Genomic DNA, 24,064 nt, shown 5'->3' on the forward strand with positions numbered 1-24,064 from the left:
AAAACATAAATTCTTTTTAATTAATGCTGTAAGAGATCTGACGCAGCTTGAGCTACCAAATGCTGCGAGTCATATAAGACTGGTGCTTCTAATTACCAGTAAAGGAAGGTTTGCTCTTCTCTGTTAAAAAGACTTCCCTCTCCTCTCATTTAAAGCAAATGATCTTTCTTTTGGGTAGTGTATTTTTTAAAACCCAGCTAGTTGGCTTCCAGTGATAAAGTTGATTACCAGTTTTTTGTTTGATGATGGAGCACAAGTGAACACTGACTTCTGTGAGAATCAAACAGACGGCCGGAGGCATAAATAAAACGGTCAGGATTTAACACTTGAAAGAAGTTAATAAAGTTGAAAATTAAAAATCATAATATTGGGATAATTTCCAAATATTTATTTTTGCTCTGCTCTCAAATTTGATAGGAAGTCAGTGCTAAAACATAGAGAGGAAATGGAGTTAACCCTATCATCTGCATTCCTGCCCCCTGCAGCACAGGCACCTGCCAGGACAAGAAGCCCTGAGCCCACATCCCTCAGCAGGAGCCAAAGGCTGCTCCTCTGGCCTTGTGGCAGCAGCAGAGTCCCTCTTAGCATGTCCCCTTCTGGCTGGAAAAACACAGTGCTGGGGAAGGTGCTACCTTCATCTTGAGAACTTGGCGAGTTCTCTGGTGTTTGGGACTAGGGAAACAACCCTTGATTCCCTGGGCAGGGAAGGCCTGTCTGACGAGAGGCAGGGAGGGGGAAAGGGGCCTCTTTTCCCACACTGCCTGCCCTACATCTTGGAAAAGGCCCCGCTCCCAGCCTTCTCAGATGGTAAACCAAAGTGCAAATCTGTGTTCTGGCTTGTTCCAGTGGCTGTCAGCGTGTTTTCCTTTTGTCAGCAGCAATTGACTGGTCAGGTTCACCCTTGTACAGCAATTGTAACAGCTCATTGACAGACTAGTGACCCAGCCGGACCTGATAATGGAAAACTATTGATTTCTGTGGGCTCAGCAGTTCTAAAACGAATGCCCAATATAATGTCATCAGCTGTCTTGGACTCAGATATCCCTTGGACTTGAATAAAGAGACAATTGGCTATCCTGACAATTTGCTCACAAAAAACATACTGGACACAAACAATGAAGTGCTCTCTCTCTGTCTACCCCCTCTCCCAATAAGGAATCAATGTTCAGGAAAATGTCCAGAAACCCAGCCCAGGTGTGGTGGTGACTCCAGCTGTCCCATTAACCAAGGAGACCCACGACAGCCTCTCCAGGCTGTAACCCTTGCCACTGAAGAATAAGCACGTAGGTGAGTGACACCACACTGCACAGCCATCCACTCGCCTCAGAGAGAGCTTACAACAGGCACAAAGGCTGCCAGGAGATGTGACCCAATGGGCACCACAATTAACTCCCACCTGCAGGAAAGCAAAAAGGCTTGAACAAGTCCATGATGCTTAAGTAAGTCATACCCCATCCTGTGTCACAGCAAATGCTCTGGGCTGAGGAGGACGTCAGGCAATAACAATAAATCATGGCTAATTAAAATCCAGTACGGCAAAGTGAAATCTTAAATTTGTACAGCAGCCCTCACAGAGTTGAGATGATTTGGGATAAAAAAAGTACTGCAAGTCCAATTGAAATTTTGGGAGGGGGGAGATCAATGTTTAAAGATTTGCAGAATTGGATGGAACCGTTTGCCATAAGCAACACCATCTATAATTTTAAAGGGCAAGAGACATGAGTATGGCAGCCTTCCTGGAAAAGGTTTAACTCGGGGAAAATCAATAGCTCAAAGTTTCAAAAACACAAAGTACTTTTGGTCTGAGAGAGCTAAAGTGTGGTCTGTCCTTCCTTAGTAGCTCATTGCACACAGATAAAGCAGCTGTCACTTCTGTGTTCCTGACAGAACTCAAACCTCACTGACACACTGGCACATCAGGAAGACAGTGGGACATTTGCCAGCACAAGGTCTACGGAAATTTGGATCAGACAGATACTGGCTTTCTACAGGTCACCAAGAGCTTGCAGGAGAAGTTTTACTGTGTCCCAAATCTCTTCCTCTGGGGCCTGGGGCCTTCCAGAACTTAAATTCTTCCAGATGAACCAAGCTTCCTGTAAGGGATGGGAGGAGGAAACAAAGATACTTACCCTGGCAGATGTCAGCAGACATTTAATTCAAGCTTGAACACCAGTGGAGATTGGAACAGCTTTGTGATCCTGGCGAAAAAATTCAAGTGACCTTGGGGAAACATACTTTTAATTATGAACAACTGGTCAGTTTTATCACAAAAATACCAGCCCTTGAATGCACTTTCATCTTTTGCAGCCTTCTGCTCAGTGGCTGCTCCCCCTGCACACCCCATCCCCTGGCACTGCTGCTGTCCATGACAGGCACACGTGTGTGCATTGCTTTGCCTTCTCCTGACAACAGGCCTGGCTCTGTGATGTGCTGCATACACTCGTCAGGGGGAAATGACTGCACGGATTAAGCTGACATGACTGCTGCTGAATGCCTTTCAGTTTCTGCATACTTCCATTTTCCACACACTTCCCACTGTGAAGCCTTGGCTCCCTCTCCTGAACCCACCTATCTCCACTCGAGCTTTTACTTCGTGTTCAATTTCCATATGTTGCTTTCAAGCATTTCTCTTCTTGGCATCCCCTCAGGGCCTGATCCTGTGAGAGTAACTGTGCTGCACCTGAGAAGTGTTAAACAAGGCTGTGTGAATTGCCAAGTAGACTTGGGGGTTTGCTTTTTCAGTGATCATTTTGAATTAAATTAAATGTAAATTTTTTCATGTCTTTGTTTTGTTTATCCAAAGCAACCCCTGAACTTTTCCCATTAGCTAGAATGAGGATCCCAAATCCCTCTCAGTCACCTTGGAGAAGAATTTTTCAGAGCACCAGAACCTCATGGGTGATGCTCAGACCCAGATGTCTTGTCCCTGGAGAGGCTCAGGTCTATTCTGAGCTCCTCTTCCTGCCCATTTCTCAGAACCCCAAATCTCATGTTAGGCCAAGCGTGGCTAACATCTCCACACTACTCCCTCCCTAAGTATCACAAATATGTTCAGGCCTTCAGATAAGAAGCTCCTGAGGCAGAGATTATGCTCTGTAGTATTACTGTTGTCATATTTTCCCTGTTGTAATGTTCCATGTACATTTATGTCACTTATAAAATACAATTAACAGACATAGTGGAATCCACAATGGCCCAAAGAAGGGAATAACAGATGTAGAGTAAGCATGTACATTTTCTTCCTACAATTATGCTGGTTGTGGTGACTCCCAACCAAAAGATGAGTAGTAAAAATGAAACAATTCTAAATATTTAAGAAGTATAGCAAAGTTGTCCATACTTATTTTTCCCTTAGCAGAGGCTCCATAATGATGGTTCAGCTTTTCTCTGCCTGAGGACACAGACCTCACTCTGTCCTCAGAGCACACCTCCCCTCCTTCCAGTGATTTATAGTAGCTCAGAACTCCTATAACCTACTGTCTTGTCCAGCCACCAAACAAGCGTCCAAACTGTCATCCAAAATGAGCCACAGAAAGGATTGCACCAGGCATTGTCTTTCCCCAAAAAAGGCCACTCCAACGTGGACCCAACTGCACTTCCTGAATCACTGTGGGACCAGCTGTCACTTGTTTTCAATTAAAGGCATCAAGGGAATATGGGAGTGTCTCCTATTTACTAAAGTCTCTAAATCAATGTAAATATATATTTACAGTGTGAACTCTATTTACAGTGTTCAGTATTTCAGTAGTGTGTGCACATACCCATCTACTCACAGGTTCATGCCTATTGTGCCACCTCAGTGAGCTCTGCTCTGCTGGAAGTTACTGTCACTTGGGGTCACAATCTGCCAGTACAGGCTCAGATTTTGTAGGCAAATGTCCTCCAGCAAAGCCCAAATTGTGTTTTTTAACATTTACAAATTGGTTTGTGCAAATAATTGATTATGCTTTCAAGCAATGGAATGAAACTTAAGGGAGAAGAAACCCCACAATCAGATCAATCTGAAATCATATTTTCTGGCTTTCTTTGCTGAAACTAAAACAAATCCCATACATTTTGCAGTGAGGGAAGTGCTTTGTTTCATCCAAAATGTTTTATTTCAGGCACTTGCAACAGAAAGAAAAAAAATCCTCTAAGATATAAGAGGTTGGATTCACCACAGCTGCTGTCATTCCCTTCTTATCCCCTAACCCAGTAATTAGGGCAGTGACCCAGGATGTGGGAGATCCATGTTCAATCCCTTTTCTGCCTGGAGGGATTTGAACCTCCATCTCTCTGTCTCCAAGGAGAGTTTTAGAGCCACAGTGCTGGAGGGGCCCTTCCCTGCTGTCTCCTTTCAGGCTGTCCCTCCTGCACAGGTGCTGAGCATGGCAGGACACCGCGTGTCCCCTCCCCTGGCTACAGCCCAGTTCCACAGCCTGCCCTCACTGCCCTGTGCCTCGGGGAGCAGAGATGCCTGTGCCAGCTGCAGGAGTTTCGGTGGCTCAGACCACTCACAGCTACACCACACCAAAATGTTTGAGGTGCATCCACAACCAGAGCACAGAGGTGATCCTAGGTATGGGCATCAGTGCTGTATGCAGGATGTGAGTCCTTCCTTGTTCCATACCATAATACCAGGGCCTTCCCCCAGGAAATGAGAAACAAGCCAGTATTCAAAAAATTAAAAATATATCGTTTACATAAATATCAGATTCCTGTAAGCCTAAATCTCTTCCCACAATTCTAATCACACTTTGCTACTATTTCAATTACTGACCTAACGAATTTTTTTCTATTATCGCAAATTGCCCATGATATTAGGAAGACTGACCTTAAGAAGACTTCAGTAATGTGAACTTATTACTTTCTTGCCATCTTTTCTTGCACCTTTTAACCATAATTAGCTTCATAAGCAGCTTACACTCACCCAGAAATTAGTTGTAGAGTATTGAGTATAGAACTGAACACATGAAACATTCAGCCTTATGCACATCTTTGCAGGGAAGCTTTGCACATAGTAGTTCACATGCATCATTTTCATGTCACTAGTGAGATCAGCTGAAATTCTTTCTTTAATTAGGAAAATTTGGCACCTCAATGCTACAATTTTGCCAATTTTTAAATTAGAACAATTTTAATAATGGTATTTAAAAATATTTTCTACTACGTATTTTTATTGAAAAGATTATCCTCCTTTATTTGGTTTTTGCTGTTGTTTCCAAAAGATAAATAAATTATCTGGCACTTCTTTGGAGCAGACTTTGATTACTGAGAAGCCTATAAATTTTTGGTATTTGATAATCTTTTATTAGGGCTGACCTCTGGGGACTCTCCAGACAAGTGGCCACAGAAAGTCACAGTCAGAGAAGGGGATTCACCCATCCAAGTGTGAGAAGGACTCCTTTGTAATGAACATTAAAAAAACCCCTCTACTTTCATCTTGCTGTGAGAGCCTCTAGCATAGCATATTTACAGAATAATAAAACAGAGCTTCAGGCCTTTTCTTCTCATCCATCAGTAACAGGATTCTCATATCACACTCACATGCTCTGTACACTGCAGAGCTTTTTGCATCTCGCTTCTCATGGTGAATACTCTCAAATACACTAAATGAAATAAATCTTTTTCTACTGTTCTCACACAAGAATTAAATCAGGGCACAAAACTGGCTGAGAATATCCCTGTGACAGCTCCTGTCCCCTCCCTCTCTGTGAGTTACCCAGTCCTATCGTGGCACGCCTGCTTGCGTGACTCATTTGTTGTAGCCCAGAACAAACCACTATAAGATTGCTATTTATTCATGCTATGAAGAAGAAACTTCAAATTAAATCCCTAGTATCAAAAGCTATACAGATACAAAGCTAAGATGCTTCCCCTATCAAAGAGCCAGTGCTCTGAAGACAGGAGGTGGGAGGAAGGAGCAGGGCATTTTCAAATAGTCATCAGAGCCAACTGTGTGCACAAATAAAGGGAAACCACTGCTCCCAGAATTAATTTTTTCTCTCCTTTGCACTGATTTTAGAAATTATAAAAAACTGTGGAGTTACTAGAGTTAGAAATGAAAATAGTGAATGAATGGCTTGTTCTGGGGAAAAGCATGAATCACAGTCCATCAAGGTAAACTCAGACTTTCATCTCAAAAACAAGAAACATCTGGTGTGATGGTGGTCACCAGGGTGTTTGGGTGAAGGAAGAGATGAGATCCTTGACTCCATTACAGAAGGCTTGATTTATTATTTTATGATATATACATATACTATACTAAAAAAGAAAAAGAAAGGAGAGTTTCCAGATGCTGCTAAGCTAAGCTAAGAAAAGTAAAGAATGATAACACATAAGCTCTCTCGGACTGTGTCTGAGAGATCTCAGTTCTGGATTGGCCATTAATTATAAACATGCAAGCTGGGCCAATCCAGACACACCTGCTGCATTCCACAGCAGCAGATAACCTATTGTTTACCTTTTGTTTCTGGGGCCTCAGCTTCCCAGAAGGAAAAAATCCTAAAGAAAGGATTTTAGTGAAAAGGATGTCTACGACAATCGGGGATTTTTACAACCACTTATGTTGGTGGGAAAATGCCATTGAAAATTATCTGCATCTGATGTGTGTGTGTGAATGGGTGTGTCAGTGTGTATATATATGCTCATTGTTTCATTCAAACCTTATATCAATCAAAAATATCTTGAATGTTACAGACAAATAACAGTATTTATTCTCATGGTAATTTTAATCAGTTTTTACGAGAGGAAAACCCAGAGTCTCATGCTATTTTGGATTAAAGAGAGGGTGGTTTTTTGTAATGAAGGTTCAGAGAGGCTGTAAACACTAAAGGAAGTCACTGAGCTCAGGCACTCTCAAGCCCTGAGATGCAGCCCTGGCCTGCAGACACCCAAAGCCCAGATGAAGGAGGGTGCAGCGCCCAATAGTCAGCACAAAGCCTACAGCCCCTGCCTTCTCTGGTCTGCAACACTAAACCTGCCCCAAACACAGGTCTGGCTCTCCTGAGCCCTCTCCAGAAAGGAGGAGCAAGGGCCCAGGGGAGTCAGGGCACAGATTTAGCGGAGCCCTGCTGCCTGTGTGGCCTTGCCCACCCCGGCCCAGGAATGCTGGGCAGGCTCCTGCAGCAGGGCTGGTGCTCCATTGCAAGCTGCCCTAGCAAACAGACTGAAAAAGGAGGGAAAGCCCCTCTCTCTCTGCTCTCTTGTGTCTCCCATCCATTAGCTCACATACAGTTTTGAAGAGTCCATCCACAGAAGGATGGGCAATGCATTAGTGTGATCCATGCTGCTTTGCAGAGAAGTGTGAAATGATAACACCTTCATTGGCTACTGACAATCCCTGCCAGGAACACCCCTATTCCTAAGTGGTACAGGACACTTTCAATTTAGTCCCACTTGGAGCACCAGATGCTCTAATTACATCATCCTGGTCTTCTATAAAGAGTTTCAGATGAACAAATGCCATATCTGTAACAGTGACAAGTACTATTTTTAACCACATCCATGATGGTTTTCTTTCAAAGCTCAAGAATCTTTCCCCAGCAGACCCATTTTATGTTTTAACATGACCCCGGAGTCTCAGTGAGGAACTCCTGAGATACATTCACTTGTATCTGTTTACCAAAAGTTGAAGGCACATAAGGCTATGAGCATTTCTAGCCCATCTGCTCCATAAATTTTTTTGTAAGGCTTATTGCAGAGTGCAGTAAATGAGTTATAGGCAGCCAGCTTCAGCTGCTGCTTTCCATTTTTGCTGCATTTGTTGCTCAGCAGGCTGCAGGTAAAGCCCATACCTGCATCAGCCTGCTTGATACAATCTCTGTCCCAGTATCCAAATTACTGTACCTGCATCATCTCTTAATTAGTCATCTACCCTGGTTATATACAGCTGCTGGAAATGACCCTGAGCTCTCTAAGTTATTTCATTAGAATATTATAGAAAACAGATGTTTTCCCCCTAATCCTGATGACATGTTTAAACACAGCCTGGGACAATTAGAAATACAATGCCCTGGAGACTAATTATCCATCACTGACAATTTTCCAGATTATCCATTTTTGTTTTCACATTTGATACTTCTATCATTACCTACCTCCATCCTCTCAGAGTGTAAAGAAATCTTCTGAAAAGCAGTTCTCTCCCACATTGCTTCAATAGCAGCAGCAGTAACATCCAACCTGATGAGTGACTTCAGAAATAATAGATCAACTTAATTTAAATATTCAAATTAAAAATATGTAACTTACAGAAACTGTTTATGTAATAGTTATTTCTATAAAATATTAGTTGACATGTTTACTTTACAGAATAATTTCAACTAACAAAAGTGTGTGGTCCAAGTAGAGTCCTACAAATAAGGCAACCATTATGCCTATTTATGACATGCAAAGAAAAAATGCCAATTTTTTACATAGTGCAATCAGAAGGAGATAGATGTAAGGAGACAATTCCCTTCAGAGCCAAGACAAGAGCTGACAAGAAAAGCCGGGAGAGAAGTGACTTGAGATGGATTCTCACAAAAGTTACTTCCCGGGAGGAGCCCAGAGCAGCTTGGGCTGGGAGCTGCCCTGCCTTCTGTTAGCGACAGCCTCTGAGCACCAGTGACAATGAATCCGTGGCGCTTTAGAGGACAGTAACACGCACCCACCCCAGACTCGGACACACGCTACATGGCACGTGTGTAGATGGCGCAGGAAGTTTAGAAGCGCTGTGTCCCCGAGGTGCCGTGTCCTGTGTCCCCACGTCCCCGTGGTGCCCGGGGATGGCCGGGGCAGGAGCAGCGCTCTGCAGGGGAGGCTGCCCCGCTCCGCTCGGTGACCAGCCTGTCACCAAATGCAACTCCGTCACGGTATTTAAATCACATTAAAGCTTTCTTTTATTACGTATCCCCTTGTGGTTTTGCCCGGCTACATTCTAATTACCGGCCCTGCTGCAGCACACGTGGGCTCCACTGCTCGCTCCTCCTCCCATTTCATGGTAAATGGCTTGTCTTGCACAATCCTAATGAAAACATTGCAGTGAGATAACTCTCTCCTTCCATCTTGCAGTTCCCACTCTAAAGTGTAAAATGTTTTCTGTCGGGGAGAGACCACAAAATATTCAGGGTTTAATGCACTTTTAGAAATAGCAGATACATCTGTTAAAGCTCTCCAAAGTAGTTTAATCACTTTTACTATTCTCTTACACAATGTCTGATCTTGAACTATCAATAAATTTTTCCATATCAGATGCTAGCGGCACCTGTTTTTTAAAGATTTGCCAATTCTTCTTTTCTTTTACTATTTTTTTAAATTTGCTTTCCTTATACCCCACCTATTAACTTCTCAAATAAAGTATTTTAAAGGAGACGCATCTCACTAACTTCTCATGACTTACAGGTGTTTTCTGAGCAATCTTTTTAGCAGTAGGCACAAATCTTCTCTCCTATTCAATTAGCTCCCAGCACTAATCAGGTCAGAGATCATGTGAATTTTAATGGAGAACTTAATAATGTTTAGGAAACTTAAGAACTGGGATGTGGTTTTGTTTGGTGAGTCCATAACTGCATCCTTGTCCATGGCTCTGCTATCCCCCATTTTCCAATTACAGCACTAACCATACCTAAACAACACAGAGTTTTTATACTGCCTTTCTCTCGAGTAAGATCAAAACAATTTTGACTGTTAATCAAGGCAAAGTACCCATATGGTGAAAGGCTACAATTATCCTTGCTATTTCATTTGATTTAGCACAGTTCCAGATACAGATCCATAGTTCCTGGGTACTGGAGATGGGTCTCATTAACCTGTGTGCAGAGACCACCTTCGGGTAGGGCAGCAGTTCAGAGCTGCAGAGTGAAGAGGGGTAAGAATCTCACCTTGGCAAGTCTTCTGGAATTAAGAGAGAATTTTAACAAGAACCTTTCCAGTTAAAAACAACACAACGAACACTTTCCTGAGGGCAGGGGAAAGGAACTGAGAGAGAAAGTACATGCAAGGAAAGTTAAAAAAAAACTGGGGAAGTGCTCAGATTTGCTCTGATAATAAATGAGCTCCCTGTGACAGCAGCAAACAGCAGCTCTGGCTGCGGGCAGCACGTGCTGCTCTTTCCTGGCAGCAGAGACATGAAGTACTTGGAGCTCTGAATACATCTGGTCCAATTTTCTGTAACAGCTCAATTTTTATTGTGATTCCAAACCTGTCAGGCTTTCTCTCTGTGCAACAGTGATAACAGCAACAGCAGAACATATTTTCAGCTTTGGTCAAATTCTCAGAAACAAAAAGCTGAAATAAAGCACCTGCATGGTGGGCTGACCCTGGCACCAAGAGGTGCCAACAAAAGCTGCTCTGTCACTTCTCAACTGGACACAGGAGAGAAATATAACAAGAGGCTTATAGATCAGAATAAGCATAGGGAGAAATCACTCACCAATGGGCAAAAGAGAATTAACTCAGGGAAATTAGTTTAATTTATTACCTATTGAATCAGAGTAGGATCTTGAGAAATGAAAAAATAAAACTTAAAACTCCTTCCCCCCGTCCACTATTTTTCCTGGGCTTAACTTTTTCCCTATGAGGACTGCAGTCAGTTCATCACAGGTTGTCTCTGCTTTTTCTCCCTCTGGAGAGGAAGGACTCCTCACACTCTTACCTGCTCCAGAGTGGAGTCCCTCCCCTGGGAGACAGTTCTCCATGAAACTCTCCATCATGAGTCCTTCCCACAGGCTGTAGTTCTTCATGAACTGCTCCAGCATAGGTTCTTTATGGGGTCACAGCCTCCTTCAGGCATTCACTGGATCCAGTGTGGGGTCCTCCAGAGGCTTCAGGTGGAGCTCTCCTCCACCCTGGACCTCCCGGGGCTGCAGGGCAATCTGCTCTGGCACCCGGGGCACCTCCTGCCCCTCCTGCACTGACCTTGGTGTCAGCAGAGCTGTGGCTCTCACATATTCTCTCTCCTCTCTCTGGCTGAAGCTGTACATTTTATACCCTTCAATATTTTATCCCAGAGTCACTGCCACCACCACTGATGGGCTCAGTCTTGGCCAGCAGTGGGACCATCCTGGAGCCATCCAGTACTGGCTCTACTGGGCATAAAGGAAACTTCTAGTGCCTTCTCACAGAAACCACCCCATGACTCCTCCTGCTACCAAAAGCTCGCCCTGCAAACCCAACACAGCACCTAAATTCAAATGCAGCCTTGACTGCTTGAGTATGGGGAGCTCCCACAGGCCATTCAGGCATCTCTCTCAGAGCAGGACTCTAGCTCAGTGCCCAGCATCAGACAGCCAGGACTGACATTCCTAATCTGTTAAGGTAGGCGGGAAGCTTGAAATCTGTAAGACACAGCAAGATAAGCACCTTCCACTTCAGAAGAGGAAAAAAGCACCCACTGTAAATCTGGGTACTACAGCAGCAAGTATCACACACATCTAGACTGTAGATGCTCTCCTGCAGCATACACACTGCTTTCAATTTCTAACGCAGCAAGAAGAAAAGTCTGGGCCACCATACAACTTCCACGGCCCAGCACACAACATACCCTGCAGCAGGAGCAACTGGGAAGCAGGGCTGACCTCTCCTCCCCACCCTTTATGAACTGGGTGCCAACTGCTCCTTAATGCAGGAAATTACAGAAACCTGTAGGTTGCTGATTTTGCTGCTGGTAGTGGAGAGGGCTGCTCACATACTACTTGCACAGTTCACCTAAATCTGAAATCACAGTTAAACTTCCTAAGAATTTCATGCCATCTATTGCATCTATGTTGTATAAGTAAATGGGCTGGGATTCTTATTTCGTGTTTTTAACAGTTTTTAATAGATATCCCTGTTTTGCTTTGCTCAAAGAACCCAGCCAGCTGTGTATTCACAAAAATCATTCAAGCAAGTGCTCCATTTTCTAAACACTTCTGTGACTTCAGAAAGGCTGCCAGGAAAAAAAAAAAGAAAGAAAGAAAGAAAAAAGAAAAGACAGTAAATTCAGCCCTGTGCAGACAAAACAGAAAGGTAACTTATGAGTTCAGCTCCCAGCAGCAGTATCAAGGGTTGGTACTATGTAACTTGGGATTTTTGGTTTGTGTAACCCAAAAGCACCCTAAAATCTAAACATTTCCTCCTCCATTTAGGTACAGAGAGCTACTGTCTCTATATAAAATAAATCATAAATCAGGCCAATAGCTATGCTTTTAAGAATACTAAGCAGTACTCTATCTGTTTTCACAGTAATACAGGACTTTCCCGAAAAGCTTGTTCACTGCAAGCCAGCAGTAAAATAAAGTCCTAAAGAAAAAGAGAGATGAAAAATGAAGACAAAAACCCAGATGTGGATATAAGCAAAAACTGAGGAAGGGGAAAACAAACCAAGCTGGGAATGAAGATAATGAAAACAGTCAGGTTAGCACCCAGTGAGACGCAGCTAAGTGCTGCTCCCAGATGGGAACCTGGGCCTGAGGGCAAAGACATGAGTTTGGGATCCTGCAAGAACACTCACATTCTGGGTCAGGGTCTTCACTCATTTATTAGCACTCATGGACAGCTGCAGTCAGAGAACACTGGGTTTAGCAGTGGAGGTTATTGCAGTGAGAAGAGAATGTTGTAAAATCATGGATGCCAAATAGGAAAGGAGAAAATTTTTGGAGCCCATGAATGACAATGTGTCATGAACAGAACCTGAAAATCAGATTTCAGTAGCAAATGTGTAACTGAGCCCGTACATGGGAAGAACAGTTAATGTTCTTTTATGACTGGACTAAGTGTCTATTGATTTATATGCAGCACCTAAAAAAAGTTTCAGTAAATGTACTCCAGATGGCAAAGGGAATGGGTACAATTGACTTCCAACACAAGAAATTGGATTTAAAACCTCTTTCCAGTCACTGCCTATCTCTTTAACAGTTTTGGGTGAAAACTTCTTTCATGGCTGTTCCTCTAAGGATAATATTTGCCCTAGCCTCCTCTGTGCCAGGAACCCAAGTGCACCCCTGAAGCTTTGGAGGCACAGCAAAGGCAGCCATGAGCTAGATTTCAGGGACTACAAAACAGGTGTCAACCCCCGGCTTACACTGTCTTCTCCTCTTTGCAGTTTCTCTTTCAACCTACGAGGTTTTTGTTTGTTTTTAAAAGATTTTTTTCTCCTGCTTTTTTATCCAAATAAGGCTGTTTTATTTTTCCTACTTTCACACAATTAAGTTTTTTTCAGGGAAAAGACAGATGAAAGAATTACTTCTTGTCAGCAACACTTGTACCTGGGTGACACACAATTCCTTATTTGGTTAAAACACAGACTAATGGTGTTAGATTGCATTCCCTTTATCAGTCTATTATTTTCCAAAGCTGTTTTAAAGAGCACAGTGGGATTCAGAGCTTTAGCATTTGTTGCTACAGCAGTGAGGATGGATTTCGCTGAGTTTCACAGAGAGATACAAACGTGCTGCTGCCTTTCAGATACATAATCAAAGGTTTACATGTGAAGTTTTCCGTTTCCAATAAACAGATTTTTAAAAAGAGGTAGATAATATTTAGGAACACTTACCATGAGTATCATGTAGGCATGTTTCATGTTGCAGGTCTCTAATACAAAAGCAGAAGGGTTACGTCACTTGGTACACAAACCTCAGACCTTAGGAGTTGAAAGTGTACTTTTGAGTGAAAATACAGTATAGAAAGCCCAAAAGTGTTGTGATTTATACAACCTAAGGAGTACAAGCACCTAGGAAGCTCTGAAAAGGCTCCAAGGCTCCCTTTGTTCCCTAACTGGACAGTAAGAGTTGGAATTTTGGAACCTCTGGGCTCACAGTTAGTGAGAATACCATTTGCTTGGGTTTTAATTGCAGTGAAAACAGCATGGGAGCCTGCATGAGAAAGATCTTTTAGGGCTTTTGTAAAAAAGTTTGCATTTACTTAGAGAAGAATATTCCCACAGGAATGCCTTTATTCCAGAGGTTTGTTTTTTTCAGCCAAAACAACTCCATGTCTGCCTTCAGGCAACGTATGCAAACCACCCACAGTCAGTGACACACTGCCCAGATCCCTCCACTGCCATTCTGGCACACTGGAACCACTGGAGCCCATGAGCCAAGGCAGCCAGAACCACTTCTCTGAGGGTAAGCACTGCAGCCACACACCAGCCACTGGACCACAAGGTTCCTCTGCTTGATGGACTTCAGTGTTACTAAGCAGTTTTATGAAAAGGCTGTTGGCTGACTTGTGCTCAAATCTTAATAATGGCATAGGGCACTAAAGTTAAGAGACTTAACTGCTTTTTAAAAATACAAGTTTATTAGCCTATAGTGCAACTAGAAATGAAAATGAACGGTGCCAGAGTTCAGCCTCAGCAAAACATGGAAGGGATCCCCACTCCAGCCCTTATTTAAAGCAAACACATCCCTCAACAGTCTCTTATGCTGTATTTGATCAACCTCTGCATTTTTCTCTTACAGTGTGTGTGAATGGCTGTGGTATGGCAATGGATCCTCTCATGCTGCAGGAGCCCAGGACTTGCACAGCACCAGGCAGACTGGGTTTTTCAGTGTGCTCTGTCCAGGTACACGTGGCAGACACTGCACAGCCAAAGCTGCAAGGAAAAACTGGGGGAGAAAGCAGCAGTGAGACCAGACTGTACAGAGTGAAAAGTGGGCAGATGGGCACAGATGAGAGCCACTGTCATTTGGGACTCTGCTTCAGATTTGGGTGCCTGGCTCTGGTGGTGTTCCTGGCACCACCGATTTTCATCCTCAGTCTCCACCGCTGGAATGTAAACACCACCCTTGCCTCACCTCTCTGAATTTTCAGGTGGCTACAGCCAGCAGATCTGCCCTCTGCATCAACACACAACTGCTCTGGCTGGGGGGGAGCTCCCCAGTTAAATGACATGTGCAGTGCAGCTCACCTCCGAGCAATGGGAAGAACACCAAGAAGCCTGCAGTGTTAGAAAGGAACATTTTATTGCAAGAGATTACAAACCTGGCACTATGGCCAAATGTTTCCATTACATCACAATTGCTACCCATGAATCAGGCAACAGCACCTACAAAGCACGGTGGATTGAAATATCAAATCATAATTCAGTCAGTTTTTTAAAGTAATTACCACCCTAAAAAGTTTGGGGTTTTCTTTAAACAAACTCAAAACTATATAAATCAATTTTTAAAATATGAGACTGGTGTTTAAATATCCAGGCCACTAACTACTGTTATAAAAAGTGGAAAATTCTGTTAACCATAGTGCTGAACTAAACAGGGTTTGTTCACAGCCCATAACCATTTAGTAAAAAGCAAGTCCGTGTTATTCACTGCTAACATTTCCACATTTGTTCGGTCCAATTTATCTTTTGTAGGTTTTCAGAATCAGGTAGATTTAATGCATTACCTCTCTTTAAAGCACTGCAGGAAACCTAGAACCATAACTAGCCCAGGAAAAGCATCACAGTTTAAAAAACATTGCATCTTCCCATCTCAGTCCTGTGACAGTGACCTTTAGAAACTCTGGATGCTCTTGTCTGAGCCCCAGTTGATAACTCGTTTTTCTCCTGTGATCACTTACCTCAAAGAGCTTGCTGATTTCCCTGAGCATGGCTGGGACAGCAGGAACGAGCGCAGGCACATAGCCCGGGACTCGCTCCCCCCTCCCCAGCAGCTACGGCCCTACGGTCAGTCCTGCCCCAGTCAGTCCTGCCCCGGGTCAGTCTTGCCCCTGGTCAGTCCCTCCCCTGCCCGGCGGGAGGGCCCGCAGCCCATTTCGGACACTGCTGCCTGCAGAGGGCGGGCCCTGAGGAAGAAGTTGGATCTGCGGGCAGAGCTGGATCCCCTCGGCCCTGGGAGCAGCCCAGCTCACACAGCTCCCCCAGGACACACGGACAGGACCGGGCAAACCGCAGTAAATGCCCAACATGTGCTGTCTGCTCGCCCCCATGTTCCATGCCTGAACACACTACCTCTTGGCAGCAGCTACCATGGGCACTTGCATCACCTACCCGAGGTTCTGCAGAAACATCTTTTCAAGGCATGCAAGCAGAGTTTTACTTTTTGAAGAGGATTTGGAAATATCACTGGGACTAGGGAATATAGGCCATCATCTTAGGAAAAGTGAATGGGGGTGGTCTTCTACCATTTTCCTGAGGCTACTACTAAAGAGACCTTTACCAGATACTAGGATAACTTCAGAAACAAGTAGGACTGTGATAAAGAACCAAAATCAACCCAACAGAAATCACTATGCCACTGCAGCCTTTACTCCAACCTGAACAGACTAAAACTGGTGTTTAGATGAGCAGCTCTGCAAGTCCAGCCCTTTAGCACAGACTGCCAGAGCCCCTCAAGCCACACAACATCAGACTGGCATCACAAAGTGACCCATTTAATTTACCCTCTTCTACTACATTATTTAGAATTTGGTAACTCCAGAGAGGGGGATTTATAGTTCCTTGTAGATAATGATAAAAAATATCTGTATTTCCACACAACAGAATCCAGGAAAACAAATAGCCCCATTTGAGGACTAGAGGCTAAGGAAAGCTAATAGTACTCTATTTTTTTAAAGATTATTCAGCCTGTATCAACCACATAAACAATTAATTTAATGATCAGAATAGTTCTAGAACTCACACATATTTTTTGAGCTATACCACAAGGATCTGATGCCAGCAGGGCACACAGCCTGTCACTGGAAACTGTTCTTCATCAATAGAATCTCATTTTGAAAACTGATCAGCCCTAGAGCTCACTGCTCTTCAGACACAAACTTGCATTTTTATTTTAGTATTACATAAAGTAGCTCACAATTGGGGCTTAATTAATTAAATATAATTAACTAGGGTTTTAAAAATTATTTTTATGAATCTAGTAAGAGTCTTTTGCTAACGCAAAAATCTGCACGGTATGGCTTCACCTTACAAGCATTCTTAACAACACTAGATAAATATCATTTGCACTTAATTGATTTTTTCATTTGCTAAACAGCCATAAAATATGGTGCTCTCACAAGCACCTTTTTTGGTGAGAAGGGTAAACAAGCACTCTATTAAAGCATTATTAACATTCAAGGTGATGTGATCACTTCCCTCTATTCTGTTTCAACACACTGCTTTAAATCTTCAGTTTTCACATCGTATAAAAAAGCTCCACAAGTATCCACAAATTCAGAAATTTGTTAGTCTGCATACACTATTTGTCTGCAATACACTTCAACATCCCAGTTGACTTTTCTAAAATCTCTAAAGCATTTATTCCTCCAGCCTTTAAATGTAATGATGTAGATTTTCCACTTACAAGAGAATAAATTTCAACAAGAAACCTAAACTTAACTGTAGCAATTTGTACAGTTAAACACCTGACACCACTAATTTAATGACAGCCTTGACAGAGCTAGGATGGCCTTGTCTGAGGCCTCTGTCTTGCACAGCTGTGCATTTTTAGCCCATCTATTCTATCAGAACATTAACAAGCCTCATGTGTTAACTCTGAACTCTGTGCATCCAGGAAGACAGACATTTATTCATACTTTCCACCAATCAAATGTAATGCATCTGTGAACAATTCAGTTTATTGCAAGTAAATGTACTTTTACTTAAGATCATGAGAAGATTCTAATCTCAAGCAAGACAAATCAATTCCACAAACTTAATTCACACAATGCAAATAAATGCTTCACATTATAGACATTTAGATTTTCTTTAAACCTTTTTATTTAGAGATTTTTCTGGTAAGGAGATATACCATAGGAAAGCAATTTCACTGGCAGTGAGGTATGTATATACTCTACCAAAATACTCCTCTTGCTTTAACTGCTTTTAACTTTATTTACATATAAAGAAAATATCAATGCATATCCTTGGCTTAACTACAGTATCTGTTACCCTATATGAGTAAAATGAAATGTTACTTGCATACAAAATTGATTTGTAGAGGAATCTAATTTGATTTAAACAAAAATCATGTTCTGAAGACAGTTTAAATGAACAAACACAATTCATCATGACCAAGACACCTGCACCATATTTCCATCCTCACAGCACATTTATTTCAATAATTCTGTAAGTAGGTCCTTAGCATGAGCATAGTGTTACAGTTTTCATACATATAATCACATCCAAAACAAGCTCTAAAATTTAAGTTGTAAACATTCTCTTCATATGTGGAAACATTTCAATCTGTGTTTGAATTTTCCAAAATGATCAATCTTTTAAACAGAATTATAAATGAAAAGCCTACTCTAACCGTGTAGTGAGCAATGCTTATTAGTACATTTCTACAGTGTTAAATAAAATAGTAGAGGCAAACTTCTGTAAGCAAGTCAGACTTTAAGTAAATTGTCATAAAAGTAACAAACTTGTTAACAAAAAGATGCTTTGTAATAAAGAAAGTTGGATTGAATCTACTATGATACAAAAACATAAGGGTAAATACCATCTTTGTTGACAAGTAGGAGGTAGCATGGATGCACCACTTTATTGTCAGTGAGAAATGCAACTGAAGTAAAGAATATTTCCTTACCACAAATTTCCAGTATTATGTACATATTTCTCTTAGAAATTTGTTTAAACAAGTTTCCCTCCACTTTTTAGTACAAAAAGCCTCATGTGATTTAAAAAAAACACTTACACACCTAGATAGAATAGTACTAATTGCCCTATTTGAACGAAACAGTCTCTTGAACTATGAAGTACATGGTATTTAATGCCCTAAGTTGAGTAAATTGTATTAGCAGTTCTTGGTATTATACAAAACACTACATACATACAAACAAAATATAATAGTATCTTATTTTACTATGTAATTCTTTTTGGAATAAACAGAACCTTGATTTGGGTAACACTGAAGAGAACGTGGTTTCTTTGTTTTATTAAAATCTGTCCTTTAAGTACCCATGTGCAACAATTTAAAAATGGCTGCCATACATATAATGGTCTTGTATTGATAGTGAACACAGTAACTGACAAAAACATAATAAACCTTAAAAACACATCTTCCACCCTATATAAAATATAAAGACTACTTACTGTAACTGTTAAGTATTCAATTTATTTTGATGTTACTGTAATCCACTTCCTCTATTTTCTGTCTTTAGCATTTATAAACATAATTTAGTGTAGCCATTTATTTTAAAAAATGATGAAGTATTTCAAATTTACATCCAATTAAAATTTAAAATGTTTCTGTGTTCTATGATGCTGCTTCTGCCATCAGTAAAGAAAATGAAGTTTCAGTAATTGAAGCAGGCTTTTTAAGTAGTGATGTGACCTCAACCATGCCAGCTCCAGTCCGTGGAAGATTTGCGTTGACAATGTGTCGCTGCAAGTGCTTTATCCAGTCTTCTTGAACAGACAAAGGTCCTCGAAAGACCAGACCACAAAACCTATGCAAATATTAAAATTAATCCATCAAGATACATCTATCTCTACTGAAAAATCATAAAACAAAGACAGTAAGAGGAAAAGTCTTAATTTTCTTGAAGTTTGTTCCTACATGTTTTAGCTGAAAAACTTAGTAATTGAGTTCATTAGTAGTAACTGTGAGTACAAAACCCTGCAGCTTATACAACTCACATTCTCACACTCAATACCAGTAATAACACTCTGTTTTTCTTGTATAAGGTTTCTTTTGAAGGACAGAATATTACTCAGACATGATCAGTAAGATTTTAGCTAGAGAAACAACTGGCAATCTAACACCCAAGTGTGACTGAACCAAATTCTCTTGTTCAAATTAATGAAAACAGGCAATTCCCTTCCCCCGTCATTATTCAATTCAATCACAAACATTATGGATACAATAATGAAACTCTTTATGACTAACATTAGCAAGCTCTTAAGAATGTATTCTTCCAGTTAAAGTAACACTATGTACCTGCATCTGAGTATGTAAACTTCATCAGCACTATGAGGTAACGGCAGCATTTTCTTCTTGCTTCCAGATCTTGACCTTGACTTCTTTTGTTTACAGTCTAAAGCTAAGAAGAGAAATTTTCATATGTGAAAGTAATACTTCAATGAGTGTTAGTCAAACACAGATATTCAGTAAGTATTCCCTATAGCAATAATGAAAAGACATCTACCTCCTTGTTTTTCTGTGGTTAATTATAATGTAAATCCAAAACAATTACAGTGTATTCTAAGAAATATACTGGCAGAACACATGAAGCTGTTTTTTAGGTTAGCATTGTGCTTGCTCTTTGAAAGACTAGATAATTGACATTCAGCATTAAACTGGTGTTTTAGTATCAGCAAGCACCTACAAACCTATTGCAGAATTATACAGAAGCAAAGCACATTGGAAATTCCCTTTCATGCATAGAACACTGTCAAAATCTCAGAACTTGTTTTGTAGTTCAAGTACCATCATAAGACCACTCATGTTCAACCAAGTTACAACTTTATGGAGTTGTAGCTTTCAGCTAGTACAATCAGGAACTCCTAGTTTGAATAAAACACCTGCCATTTGTTTTCAATACAAAGTAAAAATTTGTTCTTTTGTTCTAAAAGTTTCAAAGGAAGCTTCCCTTTCACTCCTGTCTGAATTCTAATGAAGCATACAAAACCTGTGTATTAGTCCTTGGCAGTGGGAGCTGGTATTAGGACAATCAACAGGGATGGCAAGGCCACTTTTTAAATTCAGTCTAAGCATTTGAAACTGTGTATGAAAGTAACATGTGTGAGCAGGAAACATATAGCAAATGAGTTCAGACAGCTCTGAGGTCTGCATCTCCCATAAACAAAAGTAATGGGAATCTGAAACAAAACCTGGAGATTCTAAGAAGCAGCCGAAGTGGGGGATGAGTGGATTAAACTGAATTAATATTGTTATGATGCAAACAGCTGATAAAGCTCAAGAAGTTTGTGACTGCTTGAACTGAGAAGTGTATCTAGCTACACTCTATTCCAAAACACAAGACACCAACAATATAACTCCAACACAAAAACTTTTGCAAACAACCAGTTACACCACTTCAACAAAAACTCCACAGAAACCAGAAAGACAGTACCAGGTGGTATTCTTGATACCAAGAAGGCATAATGCTATGCTACTGAAGCGTATTAACAGTAAAATGGGGAAAAAAATTGTTACACTTGGCTAAAGTTTTGACTCCTAGAATATGAAACAGAAGAATTAACCTCTTAGCATTCTGAAGCATAAGACATTGTCTGGTGAGGTAAAACATGTTGATTTAAAGAACACACAGTCTTGATTGAATACTTAATTTTTCTCATGCCCTCCAAATGAGCACCTCTCAAGCTTTTACCTTGTAGCCCAACTCTCAACTTGGTAGACATACTAGACGTTTTCCAGTTCTATCCCCAGACTTAAGGATTCCTACCTATCTAAAATTTAGAATGAATATCTAAGGTTTGAAGGTATCAGAGAACCAATAAAATAAGTGGAAAGCAGACACCAACCTAGAGAGACTTCTTCCAATCAACGTTAGGAAAATGAGGCTTAACAGCATTTTTTTCTGACAGCAACAACAAAACCAGGCTGCATAAAAAGGCAGTAACCCAAAGTGGCAAGGGGGAGAGAGAGAGAAATGGCCAAGATGCTTCTGGAAAAGCATCAAGGGGTTCTTAATACTTCATTCTCTGACAAGAAACATATTCTTCATTTAATGAGGAAGAAAAAAAGCTAACTATCATATCAGGTAGGAACTACCACATATGTAAGTGTTTTACATACCACAACTTCAGTAACACCATCAGCAATGTAAGCAGATAAAACACTGGAACCCAGACACCCATGCTTTGAAGAGAACTGTTTGTAGGAGGCACAACTTATCTGCAGCACTCACTGCAGCAAAAGCTTTGCCTTTGCCATTTTCTGGAACATCATGGGAAGAAGTGAAACAGAAGTCGGTATTACCCGAATGCAAACGCGTCCATGAGCTGCACCTGATGACAAGTTAGTTGATGTCAGTTTATATGAGTGGAAAAAAAAGAAGCAATAGTGACAACAGACTCCTCCTAGAGAGGCCAACCTGCACTTGGAACAAGAACTTGCTGATTTCCTTGATGTTGGCAAAGACATTCATTCCTATCAAGAAATTTGATTCTACTCACATGCATCTGGAGCATTTCAGAGAGCTTTCCCTTTCCTACAAGACCTGGGTTGGTCTTCTGCAATAGATTGCTGACACCTGATGGGTTTGCGGTTTGTGTGTGGGTGTGTATAATCTTCTAAGGAAAAAACCCCTCTGAACTACTGTGCAATCAAACAACAGCAACACTGACAAAAATTGCCACAATGAACCAGGAGAGGTAGTTTCTACTTCCTTGAAAGTAAAGGAAGTAAAGTAGAACTTCCTTGGAAGTTCTACTTCCTTTTCAATAAACAGTGAGAAAACAAGGAAAACAAAAGAAAGGGCATGTTCTCTCAGCCATGATGGAGACTCTATGTAAGGACATTATAAAACAAAGAGAAGAAAACACCACAGTAAAAGATCATGAAAAAGGACTCAGATTATGCTACGAATTCTCAGAGCAACTTAGCTAAATTTGAAAGTAGATTTGCCCAAGGAAGAAGCTGTTATAAAAGAAAGAAAACATTAAGAACACAAATCCTGTGTTCTGCAAGGATCATTTTTCCCCGCTTTGTGTTCTGAGATAGTGAACATATTCTTTCAGATTTTAGGGAGCTCAATGCTGCACCAGTGTATTTTGAAGTTACCCTAGTAAAGATGGAAAGTGAGTGAAGAAGGAGGAATATCTGAGTAAAGCTCATTGAAAACTACAATTCAAACAGCAGTTATGAGGCATGTGTACTAGTAACCATCACATTAATTTCATTTTGCCTATCCAAAGAACAAGTTTAAATAAAGTCACACACACACATTTGAGTACTGTTGATACAATGCTTACAAGAGGTTGCAAACATCAACTAAATTACACAATTGCCTCAGCCATTGCCTCCCCATAAAGAAGCCATGTTCTGACCAAAACTCAGTTCCTGCTTTTTCTATGCCTTTACTGTAACAAAACATGACCTCCTCGGAAAGTCTTTTATCATGTCTGGGAAGAGACCAAGGATAAATTAGGTCTAGTAAGCTGCATGGAAACTGCAGCAAATTGCTATAGAGAGGTAAGAACTACTGATCATTAACAGCTACTTTGCAGTTATAACAGCTTCCAAACTATCATTCCTCATTCTCCATAAAGGCCTACTTCTTTTTGGAAGAAATCTCGTTCTTTCAAGTTTGGCCACCCGGTGTTTCCTAGCTGATAACCGAAGAACTTCTTGTAAACAACCAGTCACACAACATCCTTAAACTGCTGATACAACAGGATGGAGAAACAACCCATTTAAAACAAAAGACTATAAAACTTTGAAGTGTTCTACTTCAGATACTTATGTACAATTTCAGAGCATACTACTTCAAAAAATATATGCTAGGTAAAAACACTGCATACAAAAAGCTGTGTGATCTAGAAAGACTACAAGCAGATGGACATAGGAGGTTCCAATGAGCATGCCTAAGTGAATTATGTCACAATCAGATGCCCTTTCATGCCATGACATTCGGTCTGCAGTTCCAAATTAAAATGCTCTGCTTCCTGATGTCCCCCAACATGAAATGCTTCTTATTTCAGGAAAACTGAAGCTGGGTCTTTTATTCAGACTTCATTACTTTTGTCAAAGTGTACATAAGCTAAAACAAGTTGAATAATTGGACACAGAAATGGAACTAATCAACCATTTGAAAACAATGCCAAGTAAAAAAAAATGAACTATCTTTCTTGTACATTTATTCACAAATTTTTCAAATTCAGTCACTTGCTATCCAGCCTCATCACTACTGCACAGTGAAGTACATTAAATAAACCCCTCCTATCATTTGCTGTCTGTAGGATTTTATAAGATGCTGAAAATGAGCACATCATGCCAGTTGATTTATTATGACTGTAACAGCACAGAACAATGACACACAAATCCAGTGGATCTCAGACTCCTGCATACTTGATATGCTTCCACCACAAACATCCCAAAGCTGCAAGTTTGACAAAACAACATTTGAAATTATTTGAACACGTCACTGTTGGCTTGAAGGCCAGACTCCTTGCTCTATACTTTATTGTTCCCTCCAAAACTTCTGACAAAACAGTCTCCACCTATAGAAACAGAGACCA

General features: G+C 41.0%; 1 protein-coding gene across 9 annotated transcripts in view; it reads right to left on the reverse strand.

Annotated features, from left to right (window-relative positions):
- Positions 1–14,883: 14,883 nt before the first annotated feature.
- ZNF644 (zinc finger protein 644) overlaps positions 14,884–24,064 on the reverse strand; it is a 76,007-nt gene continuing 66,826 nt past the window's right edge. For 7 of the 9 annotated variants that reach the window (XM_030953971.1, XM_030953973.1, XM_030953975.1 and 4 more), the window contains 2 exons: positions 19,800–19,902; positions 18,734–19,308 (listed from right to left, as the gene is read on the reverse strand). In XM_030953971.1, coding sequence (XP_030809831.1) covers positions 19,116–19,308; positions 19,800–19,902 — 296 coding nt within the window. In that variant the 3' untranslated portion in view covers positions 18,734–19,115. Of the gene's footprint in view, positions 19,309–19,799; positions 19,903–24,064 lie in introns of all 9 variants that reach the window. The other 2 variants (XM_030953967.1, XM_030953976.1) reach the window with 1 other exon arrangement.

This window comes from Camarhynchus parvulus, chromosome 8, assembly GCF_901933205.1.
Source record: "Camarhynchus parvulus chromosome 8, STF_HiC, whole genome shotgun sequence".
NCBI classification, from domain to species: Eukaryota; Metazoa; Chordata; class Aves; order Passeriformes; family Thraupidae; genus Camarhynchus; species Camarhynchus parvulus.